The sequence below is a fragment of the Nannobrachium achirus genome, assembly GCF_963921795.1.
Source record: "Nannobrachium achirus genome assembly, chromosome: 8".
Classification (NCBI taxonomy): domain Eukaryota; kingdom Metazoa; phylum Chordata; class Actinopteri; order Myctophiformes; family Myctophidae; genus Nannobrachium; species Nannobrachium achirus.
Genome location: NC_137817.1, coordinates 11,207,301 through 11,225,442, shown reverse-complemented (window position 1 = coordinate 11,225,442; position 18,142 = coordinate 11,207,301). Strand labels below are relative to the sequence as shown.

General features: G+C 40.7%; 1 protein-coding gene across 1 annotated transcript; it reads left to right on the top strand.

Moving 5' to 3' along the window:
* Nucleotides 1-8,013: 8,013 nt before the first annotated feature.
* samsn1a (SAM domain, SH3 domain and nuclear localisation signals 1a) lies at nucleotides 8,014-17,619 on the top strand (the record flags this gene model as incomplete). Its single annotated transcript, XM_080731186.1, has 8 exons — nucleotides 8,014-8,144; nucleotides 9,675-9,755; nucleotides 10,544-10,666; nucleotides 11,936-12,053; nucleotides 12,993-13,144; nucleotides 13,724-13,939; nucleotides 14,981-15,128; nucleotides 17,471-17,619. The coding sequence occupies exons 1-8, from the start codon at nucleotides 8,076-8,078 to the stop codon at nucleotides 17,617-17,619; spliced, it is 1,056 nt and encodes a 351-aa protein (XP_080587312.1). The 5' UTR covers nucleotides 8,014-8,075.
* Nucleotides 17,620-18,142: the final 523 nt, after the last annotated feature.

Below are 18,142 nucleotides of genomic sequence, written 5' to 3'. Positions count from 1 at the left end.
AAGCACAGTTTAAACTCCAACTGCCCTATGTTGAGTTCACCAACGTGACTCCAGTTCACCACAACTATTCGAATAAAACCCTTTATGTTTGTGAATTCCCTCCACATCAGACGACCGCCGCCGCGATTCTTCACTTTGGCAGCCTGCCACTGGCCCAGAGGATTTAGCCCACACCGTGAACAATCACAATGAAGGTAAACAGGTGGCGTGAAGGGATTATGGGAGAGTTAATCTCATCTTTCTGTCCGCGTTCATTTTGGTCTCACGACATGAGAGCTGATGGCATATAAGCCAGAGATGACAATTAGAAATACAATGGAATTCACATGCAAAAAAAAAAAGAAGCTCTATGAAGAAAAACTGCAGTCATTAATGTCCTGTGTAAATACTGTGTAGGTCAGTGTCAGCTGTTAACCAGCTCAGTGGCCTTGTGGTTATGAGTGTCTGCCCGGCGATTCATTGGCATGTCAGGGTTCAATCCCTGGCTAGGTTTTACCAAAGATGCAAAAATTGGGACCACAGGTTAATTGTTTTGGGGGTACCTGTGACATATTAGGTCATGTCCAGGAGAAGCCGTCCACCTCACGCTACAGACACAAGACATATATGCTCCTGACCTATGGGCCACATAGCATGGCTTGGCAAGGTTTGTTTAAACCAGGGTTGTCCAACGTTTTCAGGCCAAGGACCCCTTAGTTGAGAGAGACATGAAGCAGGGACCCCCACAACCTTCTCATAGATTCCATATAGTTTCATTGTTTGACAGCAAAATCATCAGTGTATTTTGGATTCATGTCAATTCGTGTTTTCAGATACGTAATTAACCACTTGAATCGTCAAGTTGAACTTGACCTTTCACTCTGTACTTAGTCTGCTCTTTTTCCCCTCTACACAAAACGTCTTTAACGAAAAGGGTGCGTTGTGAGCTTGTAGATCTGCTATTTTTGGCTAAAGTTCTCAGAATATGGACACTAGGGTTCAAGTGGTTAATATAAAAAAGCAGAAAAAAGTTACTATAAAACAAAGATTTGGAGGACCCCCTGTAGTAACTCTGAGGACCCCCTAGGGGTCCCGGACCCCCTGTTGAAGACCCTTGGTTTAAACAATAGCTAAGACCGGTGTTTAGATTTATTTTTCAATGTAAGTTATATTCTGTCTCTACTGTTAGCAGAAATAGTTTTAACTTGACCAGGAAATCTCATTTTAGGCAGTTACAACTCCTTGACCTTGGAGGGCAGTGTTGACTGACTATGAATGTTACACAATGTCCTGTCTCTTGGTTAGTGAATACAACAAACTGATTAGCTTTATTAAGATCTGCTGGCAGTAACTTGGAATAAAGAGTTTTTTTGGGCAGTCTGAACATAACATAAGACCTGTGTGAGTATACAGTGTGTATATGATTGTCTCAACAGCTCTCAACCATCTTGTGGGTTCTAGGGACCCATCCAACAGTCTTCTACCTTCACAGTGACTTGCTACCTTTGGATAGCGGGGGTCCTCATATAAGCTTGTTTACGATTTCAGAGTTTGTGAAGACCAAACACAGAGCAGAAACCAAAGCTGGTAAAGGAGGACGTCACAGTCACACTGGCACTAAGAAGAAGGACAAACCTCCACCTCTCCAGGTAAATGGAGAATAAACACTCTGTCCAAGGTCACCTATGCCAGGGGGGGTCCCCAAACTATTTTGTGGGGTCCCCAGATGATTACCTTAACGTGCAACATTGTTTTCTCACTCAACAGTAAACAAACCAACATAAAGTTTAAGTGTATAGACTATAGAGGGTATATGCACATTTATAAAGTGACAATTTAAGGACTTTTTAATACATCTAAAATGACAAATGAAACATTGGCCAAATTGTCAAATATTAGAGGCAGAAATTGTGAACATAGCAGATCTACATGCTCACAACGACCTCGCAACAATAGAACCGTGTTATACAAAATGTAATGCCTCAACTCTTAGTGCTCGTCATGGTGGGGGGGTTAAAATATGGTTATTTTTTTGTGTCGCGGCCTGAAAAGGTTGAGAACCACTGACCTATGCTATGTGTACTGTGAAACAAATACACACTCACATTCCAGCTTGCTTGAACATGCAAATAATTCATTATCTATGCCCACAGTTTGATTCGCTGGGAGGGTTGGGGGAATCCATGCCTCTGCATCTGATATCCCTCCCTCTAGTCAATCATTTTTAAGGCCAATGGGGATTCCCTGCTACTGCTCAGGCTGAAATAAATACATGCATTTCCTTTAGGGAGATGTAGACTGTCTGATATTTATGTTTTATAATATCACAATTTAACAAAAGATGTTAACCACATTATATATATATATATATATATATATATATATATATATATATATATATATCATTATTATCTAAAAATAGAAGAAAAAAGCTCACAATGGGCCAATGAGTTGTGAGCTTGCAGGAGGGAAAATGCACACACACACACACACACACACACACACACACACACACACACACACACACACACACACACACACACACACACACACACACACACACACACACACACACACACACACACACACACACACACACACACACACACATAGAAAGTAACCAATCCGCTCATTTTTCTTTTCTTTTTGATTGACAGATTGTTGGAAGCTATGAAGGATGGACATCATCATGTCCAGAATGGTCAAACAGCAGCCAGAAAGACCCAGTGAGTGCATCAGAATGTACTCATGTAAACATGCATGCAGCTACAGTAATAAATAGCAGTAAATCAAACACTGAATTGCCACCCATTTGGCACAGTAAAGACACTGTCTAGCCTGAATGACACAATCACTTAACAAATGATGACTGGCGTTTTAATACGGGGCAGATGGCACAGAAAGGGGCACAATCATGTCTCCGTAATCTCTGGGCCTTGTGTAAGAGAGAGAGAAAAACATCGCTGTGTGTGTGTGTGCGTGCGTGCGCGCGTGTGTGTGCGTGTGTAAAATAGGAGACTGCAGATTGTTGTTTTTGTTGTGTGCGTCTAAGCAATGTAAGGAGACAAGCATATCAAATGAGCAGTGTTGTATTTACTGTACTTTGCCAACTTTTGAATGTACCGTAGGTATTTTATTTGTAACATTTACATGGTGGTATTGCTTTAAAGAATCATTTCAAGATGACCCAATGTTATTCTCCATAGAGAAATTACTTGCGGGAACCAGGGGATGAATGAGTGATGTCAGGACTTTGCTACTTTATAGCATTGATTTATATATTTTTAATGTAAATGGAGTTAGCACGTTTCTGCCCGACAGTGACGAGAGAGAAAGAATGTTTCAATTGCTCAGTTCAGTTAATTCTCAGACATGACAGATTAATATCTTTACACACAATCTCCGTATACAATCTCCACACTCACTTAAAAACTGTAGGCCTATGTACTGTTAGTTATAACGTTTACTTCATGTGGGTCTTTTCAGGCTCTCCATTCTAACGGCATATCAACAGATCTCAAACCAGCTGTCAAAAGGGGCCATAGGGTTGTAAAGAAAGCAGCTGGAAAACATGGGAAAGAAGGAACCAAGAAAAGTCACAGCTACTACACAGGTAGCTAACGTTGGGATTCCTCTGTTACAGAATAAAAACAACAATGTATTTGGTCAGAATTAAGGGTCACAATTTCATTCTCGTGTTTTTTAGTGCAACCGCCTCCACCGAGTCCTGTGAGCCCATCTCTTGCTGCTCCTGCCTACTTGGACGTGCCTTACAGACAAGACAAGCGGAGGCTCTGCCCAGGCAAGGCCTCCACCCTTCCTCCCCCGGCCCAGCAGGAGAACGCCACCCCTGGCCGGGGCACGGAGAGGATGTCTCTGCCCGGCGGAGCCACTCCCACTCACCAGCAGCGCTGGAGCAACCCGGCCGAGGGCAGCCCCGCCTGGGGAGACGCCCAGCACACCTGCCGCAGGCCGCTCACAGAGTACCGCGCCTACTCGCAGGACTTCACCCTCCGGGAGAAGGACTGGGAAGGCAGCCCTGCAGGGAGGGTGTCACCGGCCTGTGATGGTGGCACCTCGAAACAGGACCCAAATAAACCCAAGCTCCCCCCGAGAATGCCTCGGGCTGTCACAGACGCGGATCTGTCAGAACCTAAAGTGACTGTGAGTAAGAGATGATTGAATGATATTTATACATGTGTTCTCTTTTCATCTACTCTATTGCCAATGTAGTGACAGACTCTGACTGCTGGTCATTAAGCAGGTCTACAGAAGCAGGTATGCCAAACTAAGACTCTTGTGTACAGTATATTGAGGATAGCGAAGACAGTTGTTCACCTTGAACATATATTTTCTCAAATTCCTTCCAGTGAGAAAATGTCTTGTCCTGGCCACTACATCAGCAACCATCTTGGGGTCAAGAGGTTAATGAGACAGAAATATTTAAGACAAAAATAGGACAAATGCTTATGTACAGTGGTCGATTCACTTACTTCTAAAACACACTGTTTAATTACTGTTGCTAAGATAATCCTTAAAGGTCATGCCGTCATGGCCTTCACATGCACTCCAAGATCGCCTCGAAACTAAACCTCAGCTTGATAGCGAGTGGCACGTGCACTATCAAAGCTTCACATGACACTACAGGGCAGATTGTTTAAGATTAGATTCATGGGTCACCCAAGATTGTGATTGTATAGAAGCCTATAGTCCTCATACATTTACTGCCTCATTTGATCTCAAGAAGGATATGAAGTAACCTTGCAGTACTGTACTTAAGTAAAACTTTGAGATATTTACAATTTCTAATTCTTTTCTACTCGGATCCAAATATTGCTCATTTACTCCATCCACTACATTTATTTGAAAACTTTAGTTCCCAGTTACTTTGCAGATATAAGTTATAATATTATAAAACATACATAAGCCAATTTAGCCTTATTTAGCCTTATACCCAGGCTATTTGAAAATAGCCGGTCTACAAGCTTACGTTGTCGTACATTTTGTACTTTTACTTTTTTGTACTTTAAGTACATTTTGATGACAACACTTTCATACTTTTACTCAAGTATATTTTGAATTCCCGGACTTTTACTTGTAACAGAGCATGTCTATAATGCAGTATTGATACTTTCATTTAAACAATCTGAGTACTTTTTCCACCACTGCTTGCAGTGTGATGAAGTGGTGAAGATCCAGTAATGTAAAGTAACTAAGTACTTTTACTTAAGTACTGTACTTAAGTACAGTTTTGAGGTATTTGTACTTTACTTGAGTATTTCCAATTTCCAATACTTTTACTTCTATTCCACTACATCTCAGTTCCAAATATTGTACTTTTACTCCACTACATTCATTTGAAAACTTTAGTGACTAGTTACTTTGCAGATGTACATTATAATATTATAAAACATACATAAACCCTTTTAGCCCTATTTTATACCTAGGCTACGCGACGCGATGCGACGCGTTGTGAGCTTGTAGATCGGCTATTTTCAAATATTTTGTACTTTTACTTTTTATACTATAAGTACTTTTTCCACCTCTGTTAAGATCCCAGTTAAAGAAACATGAATACAGTAAATCCCTGTTGGCTCTGAAGGATGAAAGCCATTATCCATTATTCACCTTCCTTATTGTCTCAATATACAACACATACAAAGAGGAATTGACTTTTTTTTTTTTTTTTTTTTTTTATCATACATGGCTGTTTCAAGGACCTTGCCAATTCACAAACATGAATCTGAAACCACAAAGTGAACCGCCATGACTTGTTTCACAATGCCCCCAGTAACCTGCTTTCATATCCTATTTTTGGAGATCCATTGAAATTGGTTGAAAAAATTCAGGCTAAATCTTCACAAGCCCCTCTCTAAGACAATGCCCCCTACAACCTCTCCAGAGAGCCCGGACGGTCTGAAGTAATAGATTAGAAGACCTAATCCTGGATTCAGAGCAGTTTACAGTTGATTGAAAGCAGTGGGATTAACACACAGCAAAATCCATAGTTTCTATTTGACTCTTGGAGAGTACAAATGTGGTTACATTTATACAATCTCAGAGTGAAACGAGCACAGAGGGTTTTACTGTGTAGGCCGTGTTATTTCCATAGAGTTCTCTTCTCTACTATTGGCCACACATAGTAGAGAAGAGAACTCTCTACTATTGTGCACACATAGACATCAAAAGGGGGCTTGAACCCCTGCCCTTTTATCCGTCTGTAAAAAGTGCCCTCTCCAGACAGACCATGAATTCAGTTTTTTACTATGGTAAAATAAATGCAAATGCCCCCTTTCCATGCCATACATGAAGGCAGCATTCAAGAGAATTGCCTTGTCCAAACTAACTTGAATGCAGCATCTTATACTGAAAGAATTGCCCTCACTGTGTAGAAATCCATACCGTACCAGGGGTCTTCAACAGGGGGTCCGCGACCCCTAGGGGGTCCGCGGAGGTACTGCAGGGGGTCCGCGAAATTATTGCTAAAAAAAAAAAAAAAGATTTCAGAAAATGTTTTTTTTTTTTTTGCCTTTTTGCCTTTTTCCACATTTATTTAAAAAATAAATCATGATTCTATCCATTTTGAATAGCTTGAATACATGATTACTATGCAATTGACATATTGTTGATAGTATTGACATTTGTTCTCAGTTAATAAGTAGTATGTTTAGAAATGGTTGTGGTACGGCCCACCCTGCTCGGAGTAACTTGAACATGTTTAAAATAAAAAATATGTCGTAGCCCCGACCCCCCCACCCTACGAGGTGGTAGGGGGTCCCTGCTCCATCTCCCCATCAGTTTGGGGGTCCCCGGCCTGAAAACGTTGAAGACCCCTGCCGTACGCCACATCTCCAGTATTGCCTTTTTTATTGCCTTTTTTATGCTTAAGTTTTGGTATCAAGTATAGAAAATAGCCGACCCCCAAGCTCACAACGCGCCGCAGCTCAACGCGTTGTGAGCTGAGGTCAGCTATTTTCTATATTTTCACCTAAAGGCCCTTTTAGAAAGTTCAGCCCCTGCCTCTATAACATTCTCTGCATGTCCCTGCCACTGGCTGTCTGAAACCCCTTGCATATTTAGACAACGGCAATACGCAGAAACAGCGGCAATATGTATAGCCTAAACATAGCAGCATTGTGTAGACACAGCGGCAATGTAGATACAGCGGCAATATGAAGACAAAAAAGCGCTTCACCACCACACCAATGGCCACTTTTAAGTGTTTTAGCAAGGAAACACTGAGAAAGCATTGAGGAAACAAGCAGGTTGTAGCATAGGTTCTGTGATAACAACAAACAACCATGGGACTAAAACATCTCAAAATAACACCACTGAAAAAATGTTCTACACATCATGTCGAAAGTATAGACAATCCGGAAACTATTTCAACACCGCAGAGTTGCTACTTCGGATGTTCCTCTGTTTGGCCTGTCATAGCAGTCAAGCTACTTCCTCAATGCTCACAACCCCACATTAAGAAATGAGGGCAAAAGGAAGCAGGCCAGCATCATTTACTGGCATCCCACTTGATGCCCATTTTTATATAGGGATGTGTTGTGTCTGGCTTTTAACTAATTGACCAAACAAACTTCAAATCACATCAAATCACTGATTTCGGTGACAGTTTCTTTTCACAATCCAACCGTGTGGTGAGGATACATTGACTGTGAGTAAGTAAGGTTGATGGAGCCTATAACACAAACAGAGGGGTTTGGGAGACACTTCTATTACAACACAGGCAAATTAACTACAACAGTGACACGCCATCAGAATCTGTCACCCTAACCCTAACTCTACACGGAGCTGTTCCTGGTAATGACTCGATTGACGTTTTCAAAGACGGGCCACAAAACGCTCACTTAAGCACATTTTACTTTTCCCTTTGAAAGTGCGATAACAGACAGAATGGAGAATTGCCTCACATCCTGTGTGCTTTGAGGAAGTGGCCTAGCCAGCCCGAGGAGGCAGTCTGTCTTGGTGCTACAGTTAACACTGCGTTGTCACTTGTCACTGTCAGTACATAGAAGCCATCAGAGAAGTTGAGAGCTTATACAGTACAACTGAGATTTGCGCAAAGCCTAACAGCAATAGACAAAATGGACAAAAAGTTACAGAGGACAGCCTCGAGTGTCTCAGACATAAAACCAAAGAACTGCAAAGCAAAGGTAGGTGAAATTAATATAATATTACATTATGTGCGCAAGAAATTTCAAAAAAAAAAAAAAAAAAACATTACGCAATAGTGAGGTTAAGTGTTCTAGCTTGGGAATTGTCACATTCAACCAACAAGTATGTAAAAATAGATTTTTAAAAATAAAAGGAGAGAGTGATAGTGTAGTTCAATCAAAGAGTATTCAAAATGTGGTATCCAGCAGTTGAAAATAAAACATGTGGACATTCTCTATGACAAAAAACTGCTGGGATGGCATTACAACCCAATGTGGTTCATTACTGAAGTCTTTCACTTAATATACAATGGCACTAAAGTAAACTGTACTTAAACAAATTGCAAACATTTAAAGTGTTAGAGGCTATGAGCATCCAATGAATTAACAATGATTCCACAATGAAGATCAAGGAACATTCTTTGTCTCATCAACTAACCAACATGTAGGCCTAGTGTTGGAAAGAACCCCATTATGTTTGAGTGGAACTACTATAACTATATGTTGTTGTTGAAATGAAGCAGTCTATGCAGACATGACAAAGTAATAAAAGCTGGGTTAAATCAAACCCCAAAGGGCTATCCTTAGGAGCCCAGCCTCATATTTAACTAGGATTTCAAGGGATTATTAATTTATATCATTATTTTAATGTGTGGTGATGGCTCAGACTTTTGTTAGAGATTATGATGACCACTTTTAGGTTCATGGGGGAAAAAAAATCTAATTTGTGATTTAGTAGAGAGAGATAGGAGAAAAAGAGAGATGGGCACATACCGGTATCTCTCATAAGACATTAGAGAACTATTTCATAACATGGATGACGTATATATTTAGTTTTTACCCAATTTCCACTGTTAATCATGGAATGGACACACAGGCCGGATGGGTTTTAGGTAATTTGAGACATGAATTGAGCAAAGGGATACAGCATAGGTGGGCAGCCACTATCTGGGCAGCTCCATGTAAAATTGGCTATTTTGTCCAAAATTGGCTATTTTGTCAAAAAAATAAAAAATAAATAAAAGAATGTTTTTAACTAATGTAAAGTATACATGATGTGAACATGCATGGTACATCATTATCAGACTTAATTTTATCCTTCAACATATTGTTTATGCCCAAAAATGACTGGATAATATACAGGGTTTGTAGCAATTGTAGAATATTAGACCTTATTGTTGAATGATTAAGCATGTTCCAATCATGTATAGTTCATTTTTACTTAATTTATTTTTCTCCAAATATAAAATTTCTTTACATTTAGAAAAGAAATTGTCAATTCAACACTGAGGTACCCACTATTCCTAGGTGCCCACCTATCCTGTTACTGTGCAAAAATACAACTCGCTGTTTAGAAATATTCCCTGTATGTGTGTGTGTGTGTGTGTGTGTGTGTGTGTGTGTGTGTGTGTGTGTGTGTGTGTGTGTGTGTGTGTGTGTGTGTGTGTGCGCGCGCGAGCGTGTGCTAGTCCTGGGGTCACAGGGGGAGGGTGACAATATACTTTATCTGTCTCTAATCTCTCCCTCCAGCGCTCTACAAGCTTTGGCAAGTTTGAGGGCCTCAGACACCAGCCGTCTCCAGCCAAAATAGAGGAAAATGGATCAGCAACGGTTTGTAGCTTTTCTATGATTGCTTTTATATGATTACATTTTTCAGGGCATGTTTAGTTTTTGGTTTTTCTGGGCTTGTGTTTGTTCTTTGTGCCACCTTGCTTTACATTCTCACATTGCCTAGATGGCTATGAGCGCTATATACTGTGATAGATGTTCATGTTTATGTTATTGTCTTGGAAAGAAGACCCTACACAATTCTCTTGTGCAATGGTTCCCAGATCTCTAATGATAGACCATCCTTTGACAATGGAAATAAATACATTATGCCTCCCCTCTATCATACAAAGATTGAAATGCTCACATTTGACTTACTCCTGCCATTCAACCTTTAATAGCCTAAACTAGACTATCAATAGATATCAGTTACATATCTTTTATAACATTTTCACTCACTTTTTTTAGACCTACATTTGAACATGACTTAATTCATATATTACAACTATATTACTCTTTGACATTACTTCTAGCAAAAACATATTAGCAAAAGCATTTTGCCAAAATTTTTATGTAGATCTGCTATTTTCACAATAGAACTGTGTTATACAAAATGTTATGCCTCAACTCTTAGTGCTCGTCAGGGTCGGGGGGTCCCCAGTTCAAATATGATTATTTTGGGGGTTGCGACTCGCGGCCTGAAAAGGTTGAGAACCACTGTTTTAAACTAACACAGCACAAACTAGACTGCATGCACTCTGTCGAGGTGCCAATCCGCCAATACTGCGCGGGGTAGGGATTCTATTTTTATTAGTTCCACCCAAATAAAAGACGTGTGAATTAATTTACAGCTTGAGGAAGAGCCTGCGTGTGAGAGTTCAGACCCACATAAATCAACAGGACTGGGGAAGAAGATGAAGGCCATTTCAATGACCATGCGCTGGAGGAAGGGCAAAAAACACCTCAAGGAATCTGTGAGTCAACTACAAACACACACACACGCACACGTGCACACGCGCACGCACGCACACACACACACATACACACACACACACACACACACACACACACACACACACACACACGCACACGCACACACACACACACATCCACACTTTATCACCTATGGCACTGGTTCCTACATTCCTACATTTGAATTATTATTACTTCAAAACATTTTCAAAAAACATTCCCCAAAAAGCGAAGTTTTTCATGGTAAAAAAAATTATCTCAAAGTAATTTCATTAATAAATAAATAAAAAAAACAAGAAATTCCATAAATTTGAAAACAAATGTTTAAGAACTAGTGAAAATAGACGATCTACAAGCTTGCAGATCTGCTTGTAGATCTGCTGTTTTCACTTGTTTGGGTCCTGGAGCAATTTCTCTTTTGGGTCGCAAGCTAAAAAGTTTGGGAACCACTGACCTATAGTGCAAATAGTCAAATGTATCAAATCATAAACATTTATCATCATCAAAACAATAAATGACGTGGAAAACATGATATGTACACCCACACACCCACACAGTTTCCTCATATCAGGTGTTACTCACTACCTGATTAGCCCACATTCAACCTCAAAATCTGTCACCCTGTGCTGTTACGGCTAATCGCTCGTGGCGATCTTTTCTAAACCCACATCCTCATAAACATTCAGCTGATAAATATTACCACAAGGATGGAATATTCCACCTGTGAGACTATATCCTGTCATAGTGTCTGTGAAATATAGCCAACCCCAAAAAAACCTGTTTATTCCAAGATGTTCATCATTGCTGTCTACTTGCGGCCCTTGCTAAAAAATTTAATAGACAAATTAATATTGAAATATTCTTCTTCACATTTTGTCTGAAACAAAGTATTTAGAAGGACTGACTCAGATCATATCGTCGTTGTCGGGTGGAAACCTTGTATGTTCAAATCAGTTCGTTTTGTATTTATCATTTTAAAAATAAATTAAACTAGTGAAAATAGCCAATCTACAAGCACACAACGCCTCGCGCTGCGAGGCGTTGTGTGCTTGTAGATCTGCTATTTTCACTAGTTTTGTGCGACACTTTTGTATACGATGAAGTAGAGCTTTAATTTACCAAAAAAAGATGAAACTTGGAGATACGAGGTGTCTGCCCGACAGTGACGATATGCAACACCACATGCATTGATTGCGCAGGTCACAGTTACCTATGGTTGCTCCATGGAAATAATGACTGGTTCTAATCTTATTTTTCGTTTCCCTTCTCAGAATGATGACGCAGACCCAGACAGCGAGGCAGCAGAGAGCGCTGCTCCAGCAGAGACCGGCTCTGCCCCAAAGACCAGAGCCTCCTTAGAGAGCCTCTACAGCGGCCAGAGCTCCTCCAGTAAGTACAGGCGTGTCGCACCAAATTCTGGGCCCTGGGTACAAGGATTCACTTTGGGCCCCCCATGAATGTTCTTCATCATTACGCACTACTTTGTGCTTTAACTATTGAAAAATAGCAGATATACAAGCTCACAGCGCGGCACCGAGTGCCACGCTGCGAGCTTGTAGATCTGCTATTTTTAAAAAGTCGTGGAAATGTGTTCAAGTCTTTGAATATTTCAAATCCTTCTAAGGTGTTTTGAAAAAGCTATGTTTCTATGTCAGTGGTTCTCAAACCTTGTTCATGTGAAGGACCTGAAAATGATATGTATTTGGCCACGGACCCCCATCACAAAACATTTAGTTCCAGGGACCCCCCAGAAGCAACATTTGAGTTACAAATGTTCGCTTAAAAAAAAACATATATTCAAAGATTTGCACACATTTTCACAACTTTTCAAAAATGGCATATCTACAAGCTTGCAGCCGCGCTGTGAGCTTGTATATCTGCTATTTTTCAATAGCTAAAGTATAAAATAATTTCCCCCCCTTGTGACGCCCCTGAGTAACTACCTGCATAGTTATGTTCATAAGGACTCACACACCTCAGACCTGAGTACAAAAACAATGACATGTTGTTGGATGGTATTTGCAAATATTATGGATAAGCCAATATAATGACTAATGAATGAGTGCCAGGATGTTTGTCCCCGCCGCCCAGTCTACTGCACATTATGTGCTATTATAGCATAAGTGTCACTGAGCAAGGCACATTAAGCCCTAACTGCTCCCCAGGTGTCATATTAATGGCAGCCACTGAAAAAACACCAACTAAAAAGGGGACACATATTGATCCTGCAGTGGTAAACCTGACCCATCGTGTACTCTAAGTGCATTTAAAGTAGCCAGGAATGAAATCGTGCCATGCTGACAGTGACTTATGTGCTTGTTGGTTCAGGTGGTGTGACCAGTGTGTCGGATGGCTCCAGTCAGAGGAACAGTCTGAGGCTGGAGGAGGATGGTTCCTACCACGGGCACTTCTGTGGCAGAGCCCGTGTCCACACAGACTTCGTCCCCAGTCCATACGACACAGATTCCCTCAAGCTCAAGGTAAACGACACTGTGAGCATCAATGTCAGCAGAGGACCACGACATACACTGTGGTACTCAGCTGAAATGGTGCCCTTCTCTTGGGTTGTCATATTAAAATAAACAGCTTTACGGTTATCATTCAAGGTTAGCGGTGGGCGATATGGAAAAATACAATATCACGATATTTTCCCAAGCTGTACACGATACACAATCTTATCACAATTCTTTTTCATGTTGGTTTTTATGGTTATTTTTCAAGTTACTTAACAGTACAACCACTACCTACAAGGTAACACTGGTCCTCAAAGTGGGGTCCAGGGACTCTCTGGGTTCCTTTAGGGGGGTCTAATTGATCCTTACATGTATGCAACTCTGACAGTATACAAATGAAACCTTGGTTTCATTTGTATACTGTCAGAGTTAAGGGATACCTTGACATCACACGTTTGTGAACTACTGATTTAGACCAAAATGCAGGTTTAAACTAATTCTGCAATGAATCTCACATTGTATTGTCTCAACGATATTTATCACCATATCGCCCACCCCTATTCAAGGTATATTGAAAATGTAACTAACGCTGCCATTACCGTATAGGTTGGTGACATCATCAACATCATCAGTAAGCCTCCCATGGGCATCTGGACGGGCATGCTGAACAACAAGGTGGGAAACTTCAAGTTCATCTACGTAGACATCCTTCCTGCCGAGAAGGAGAAAGAGGAGGAGACCCCAAAGATCAGGGAACAGAAGCTGTGTAAGAGACCTCGTCCCAAAACCCTGATAGAGCTGCTGGAGCGACTCAATCTAGAGGTGAGAAAGAGGGGATGAATCAGATAGTCACAGAGAAACCTATTGTTGTAGTCGAGTCCACCTAAAGCAAGTCCAAGTGAAGACCAAGTCCGAAGGGGGGCGAGTCTGAGTCAAGACCAAGTACGAGAGGGGGGCAAGTCAGAGTCAAGACCGAGACCAACGAGGGTCGAGACCAAGTCAAGACCGAGACCAGATTAAAAAAAATATATAGAGAGAGAAAATCCTCATTTCATAGGTACTGAGGTGTTGTCAGTGGGTATATCCTTTTTTCATTGCATTTGTAAGCAATAAATGTATTGCTCTGGTGCACTTCTCAGGACATAATTTTACATGTTGAAAAGTTTATAATTCATGCTATTATTTGCATTTTTTGACTCATTTTACGGACCATTCTTTTGTAATGTAAAGCCCTGTTTCATCATACAAGACTGTCGCACAAAACTTGAGAAAATAGCAGATCTACAAGCACACAGTGCCTCGCGTTAAATCGTTTTTAAAATAGTAACAAAAAAAGGAAGGTTTTGGACATATAAGGTTTCCACCCGACAACGACAAAGTTTAACTATACATTTTGAGCTTGTTGTGGTCACCGGGTTTGAGCTCGGATTGGGTAGCTTCTGGGTAGATTCTATAAAGCAGGTGTGGGCAACCTTAGGCACGGGTGCCAACATTGGCACAGGGGAGGGTGATCACTGGCAGAAGTGTGAGAGAGAGGATTTTTATTTTAAAGTCAAATATATTTTTTAAACATGGTCAATTAAATGAAGTAACTAGCACATAATTCTACATTCATTAAAACACAGAACTTAGACTGGGGAGGGAGTCAGATATAGGTGGATTGCTCTTGAGTCTAATGATTGTTATAACAATGTCCTGACAATCAAAATATGTCTGAATTTCGTATGGCGTGTCATTAAAATGTATATTGACATGGAACACTGTCTAGAAAATAAAAACATGGCACTTCATTTGAAAAAGGTTGCTGACCTCTGCTATAGAGATGTGTGTGGATGCTGATGAAGACAGGTGTTGTGTTTTCAGGAGTATACCTCTGCCCTGCTCCTCAACGGCTACCAGACGGTGGACGACCTGACGCATCTGCAGGAGAAGCACCTCATAGAGCTGAACGTCAACGACCCGGAGCACAGGCGAAGGCTGCTGGCTGCTGCTGACTTCCGCTATGCAGAAGGTCAGTGAAATAACCCAGATTACCACATGAAAAGGATGTAAAGGAAGTCGACAATATACTGCTGCTTGAAAATTGTAATGCTGCTAGAAAGCTACTACTTACTAGACTAGAAAGGATGCAAGTTGGGAATGCATGCCCCCTGGTATATGCAATAGGCCCACCTACTACCCGTTGTACCTATTGTTAAAGTACCCGTTGTCGCCGTCTGTCCGTCTGTCTGTCTGTCTGTCTATCTGTCTGTGCCCATATATGGAGATCCCTGATCAGTATATGACCAAATGGGAATATTGTATCCTCTGGGATATGCGTTCCGAGTTTGAAGTCGATGGTCTGGACACACAAACACACACACACACACACACACACACACACACACACACACACACACACACACACACACACACACACACACACACACACACACACACACACACACACACACACACACACAAACACGCACGCACGCACACAGAGATTTGCGTAATTTAAAGTTATAGCTATTTATGCCATCAGACTGATTGAACCTGCATAATTGTAACTGGTTGCATGTATATATTTAATAAACTAAACTATCTCCGGATGCAATTTGGAATTAAAGTTCTTACGCAACTGAAGAAAGCATGTTCAGTGGTTTCCTGTAACTCGAAACTGCTTAGATAGAGACCCGTTCTGGTAACTCTAATCAGGTATTTTTAACCACAAGACTATCGCAGAACACCATAAGAACGAAACCAAAGCTACTGGAGTTCCTGATTAACTCGAGGAGAATTGAACTTGAAGGTAACACTTTAAGGTTGCCTCTAAAATGCATTATAATCACATTTGTAATGCATTATAATATGCTTATAGGGAAATATAACACTTGTTATAAATGTTTATAATCGTGTATGACAACTTATAACAGTGTTTATAACGTATTATAACTAAGTGCTGGTCATAATACATTATAAACTCAGTGGAACAGCACATTATAACTACCTTAACATAGCTATTTATTACGAGTGTTATGAAACATTGTGAATGCATTATAATGCATTATGATGTGTTATAATGCAGGGGTCTTCAACAGGGGGTCCGGGACCCCTAGGGGGTCCTCAGAGTTACTACAGGGGGGCCGCCAAATCCTTGTGTTATAGGATAATTATTTTAAATTAACAACTTGAACCCTCGCATCCCTATTCCGTGGAGAACTTTAGCCAAAAATAGCTGATCTACAAGCTATCAACGCCTCGCGCTGCAAGGCATTGAGAGCTTGTGGATTGGCTATTTTCGGCAAATAAGTTTGGTGTAGAGGTAAAAAAGAGCAGCCCAAGTACATAGTGAAAGGTAAAGTTTACAAAATATCTACGATTTAAGTGGTTAAATGTCTGAAAATCATACATGATTATAAACATTTATAATGAGTGTTATATTGCCCTATAAGCGCATTATAATGTATAACAAATGCGATTAGTTATAGAGGCGACCTTTACTGTAAGTAAAGTGTTACCGGGTTGGTAAACGATTGCTATGAAATACACAGCAGTGTTTATAGGTTGCTAATTTGATGTTTGGGTGGCACACACATCGCCGGTCAGTGACCAGTTCCTCCTATGAGCAGATGGTGCTGGATGAAGTGTGACCTTGCCAAGCATGTTGACTAACCAGAGACATTTAATCAAGCTCAACTCCATTATGCTAGCCTAATGTCAACCTAAGGGCACTGCCCAGGCTAAGAGTTTTAGGCCTTTTCAATCAGGTCTGACAATCACACCAAAAAGGAAGGTCTTCTAAAATCAGTGGTTCCCAAACAGTGGGTCGGGACCCATATGTGGGTCACGGATACATTTTTATGGGTCACGACTCCAGTAAAAATCCCACTTTATTTATTTTCCTACACTTAAAAACATAATATATCCTACTAATAAACAACCAAATGTCTGTCTGTCCAATGTCTGTCTGACATACACGCATGCTGACATCACTGATACTAAACAGAGCCCAAATTTGGAGATAACTGACATCACTGATACGTCTGGGTGCAACGTCATGCAGACAGGCCAATATGAGTGGTTGGAGTTGGCACTCCCAGACTGTGATAGAAACGGCCACATCCAATCACCTGCTACAGAAATTAAAAAAATGGCCCGCCCCTTACATCGAGTCTGCTCGAGAGAGCCCAGATGTAAGGCAGAGCGTTACGCACTGCTGCAACTATCTGGCGAAAGTCAGGTTAGCAGGGTGGGGGTCCCCAGTTCAAATATTATTATTTTGGGGGTCGCGGCCTGAAAAGGTTGAGAACCACTGGTATAAACTGATGTTTCTCACTATGCCTAACGTCACTTGGCTTGTTTACCCCCCAGGTGAAGACACGATTGAGGGAAAAGACCACAGCCTACAGGAAGACGATAGTGACTGTCCCAGAGATTCCGGATGTTTCATCCCTTCTGAATGCTCAGAAAACAGCAAGGAGGAAGGCGACCATCTTGCAGATGATATCGCTAGTCACTAAACATACAGTATAGCTTCAAGAATTCAATTGCACTTTCTTTCATTTCAACAGTCATCTGTCACAGTTGCTGTGAGACCTTTGTTGACTCTCCTTCAGATTTCCCAAAATAGAATGTTCACATTCCTCATTCAAAATGAAGGATACAGCCAGTCACACACTTAATTGTGCCACATACTGTATAGAAACATTATCCTCTGTGAGACGTGTCTACTTATAAGTACACTGAAAATACCAAACCATCCCTTAAATATGTTAACAGGTTTTGATTGATTACCAAGTTCTACCATATGTGTGGTTGACCAAGTGAGATCAATATTTTATTATATTTATCTAATGTTTTCTGCATGTGTAGCCTTTATCTAAATCACAATAATCATAGCATTATTTATATACATACATACATACATACATACATACATACATACATACATACATACATACATACATACATACATACATACATACATACATACATACATACATACATACATACATACATACATACATACATACATACATACAT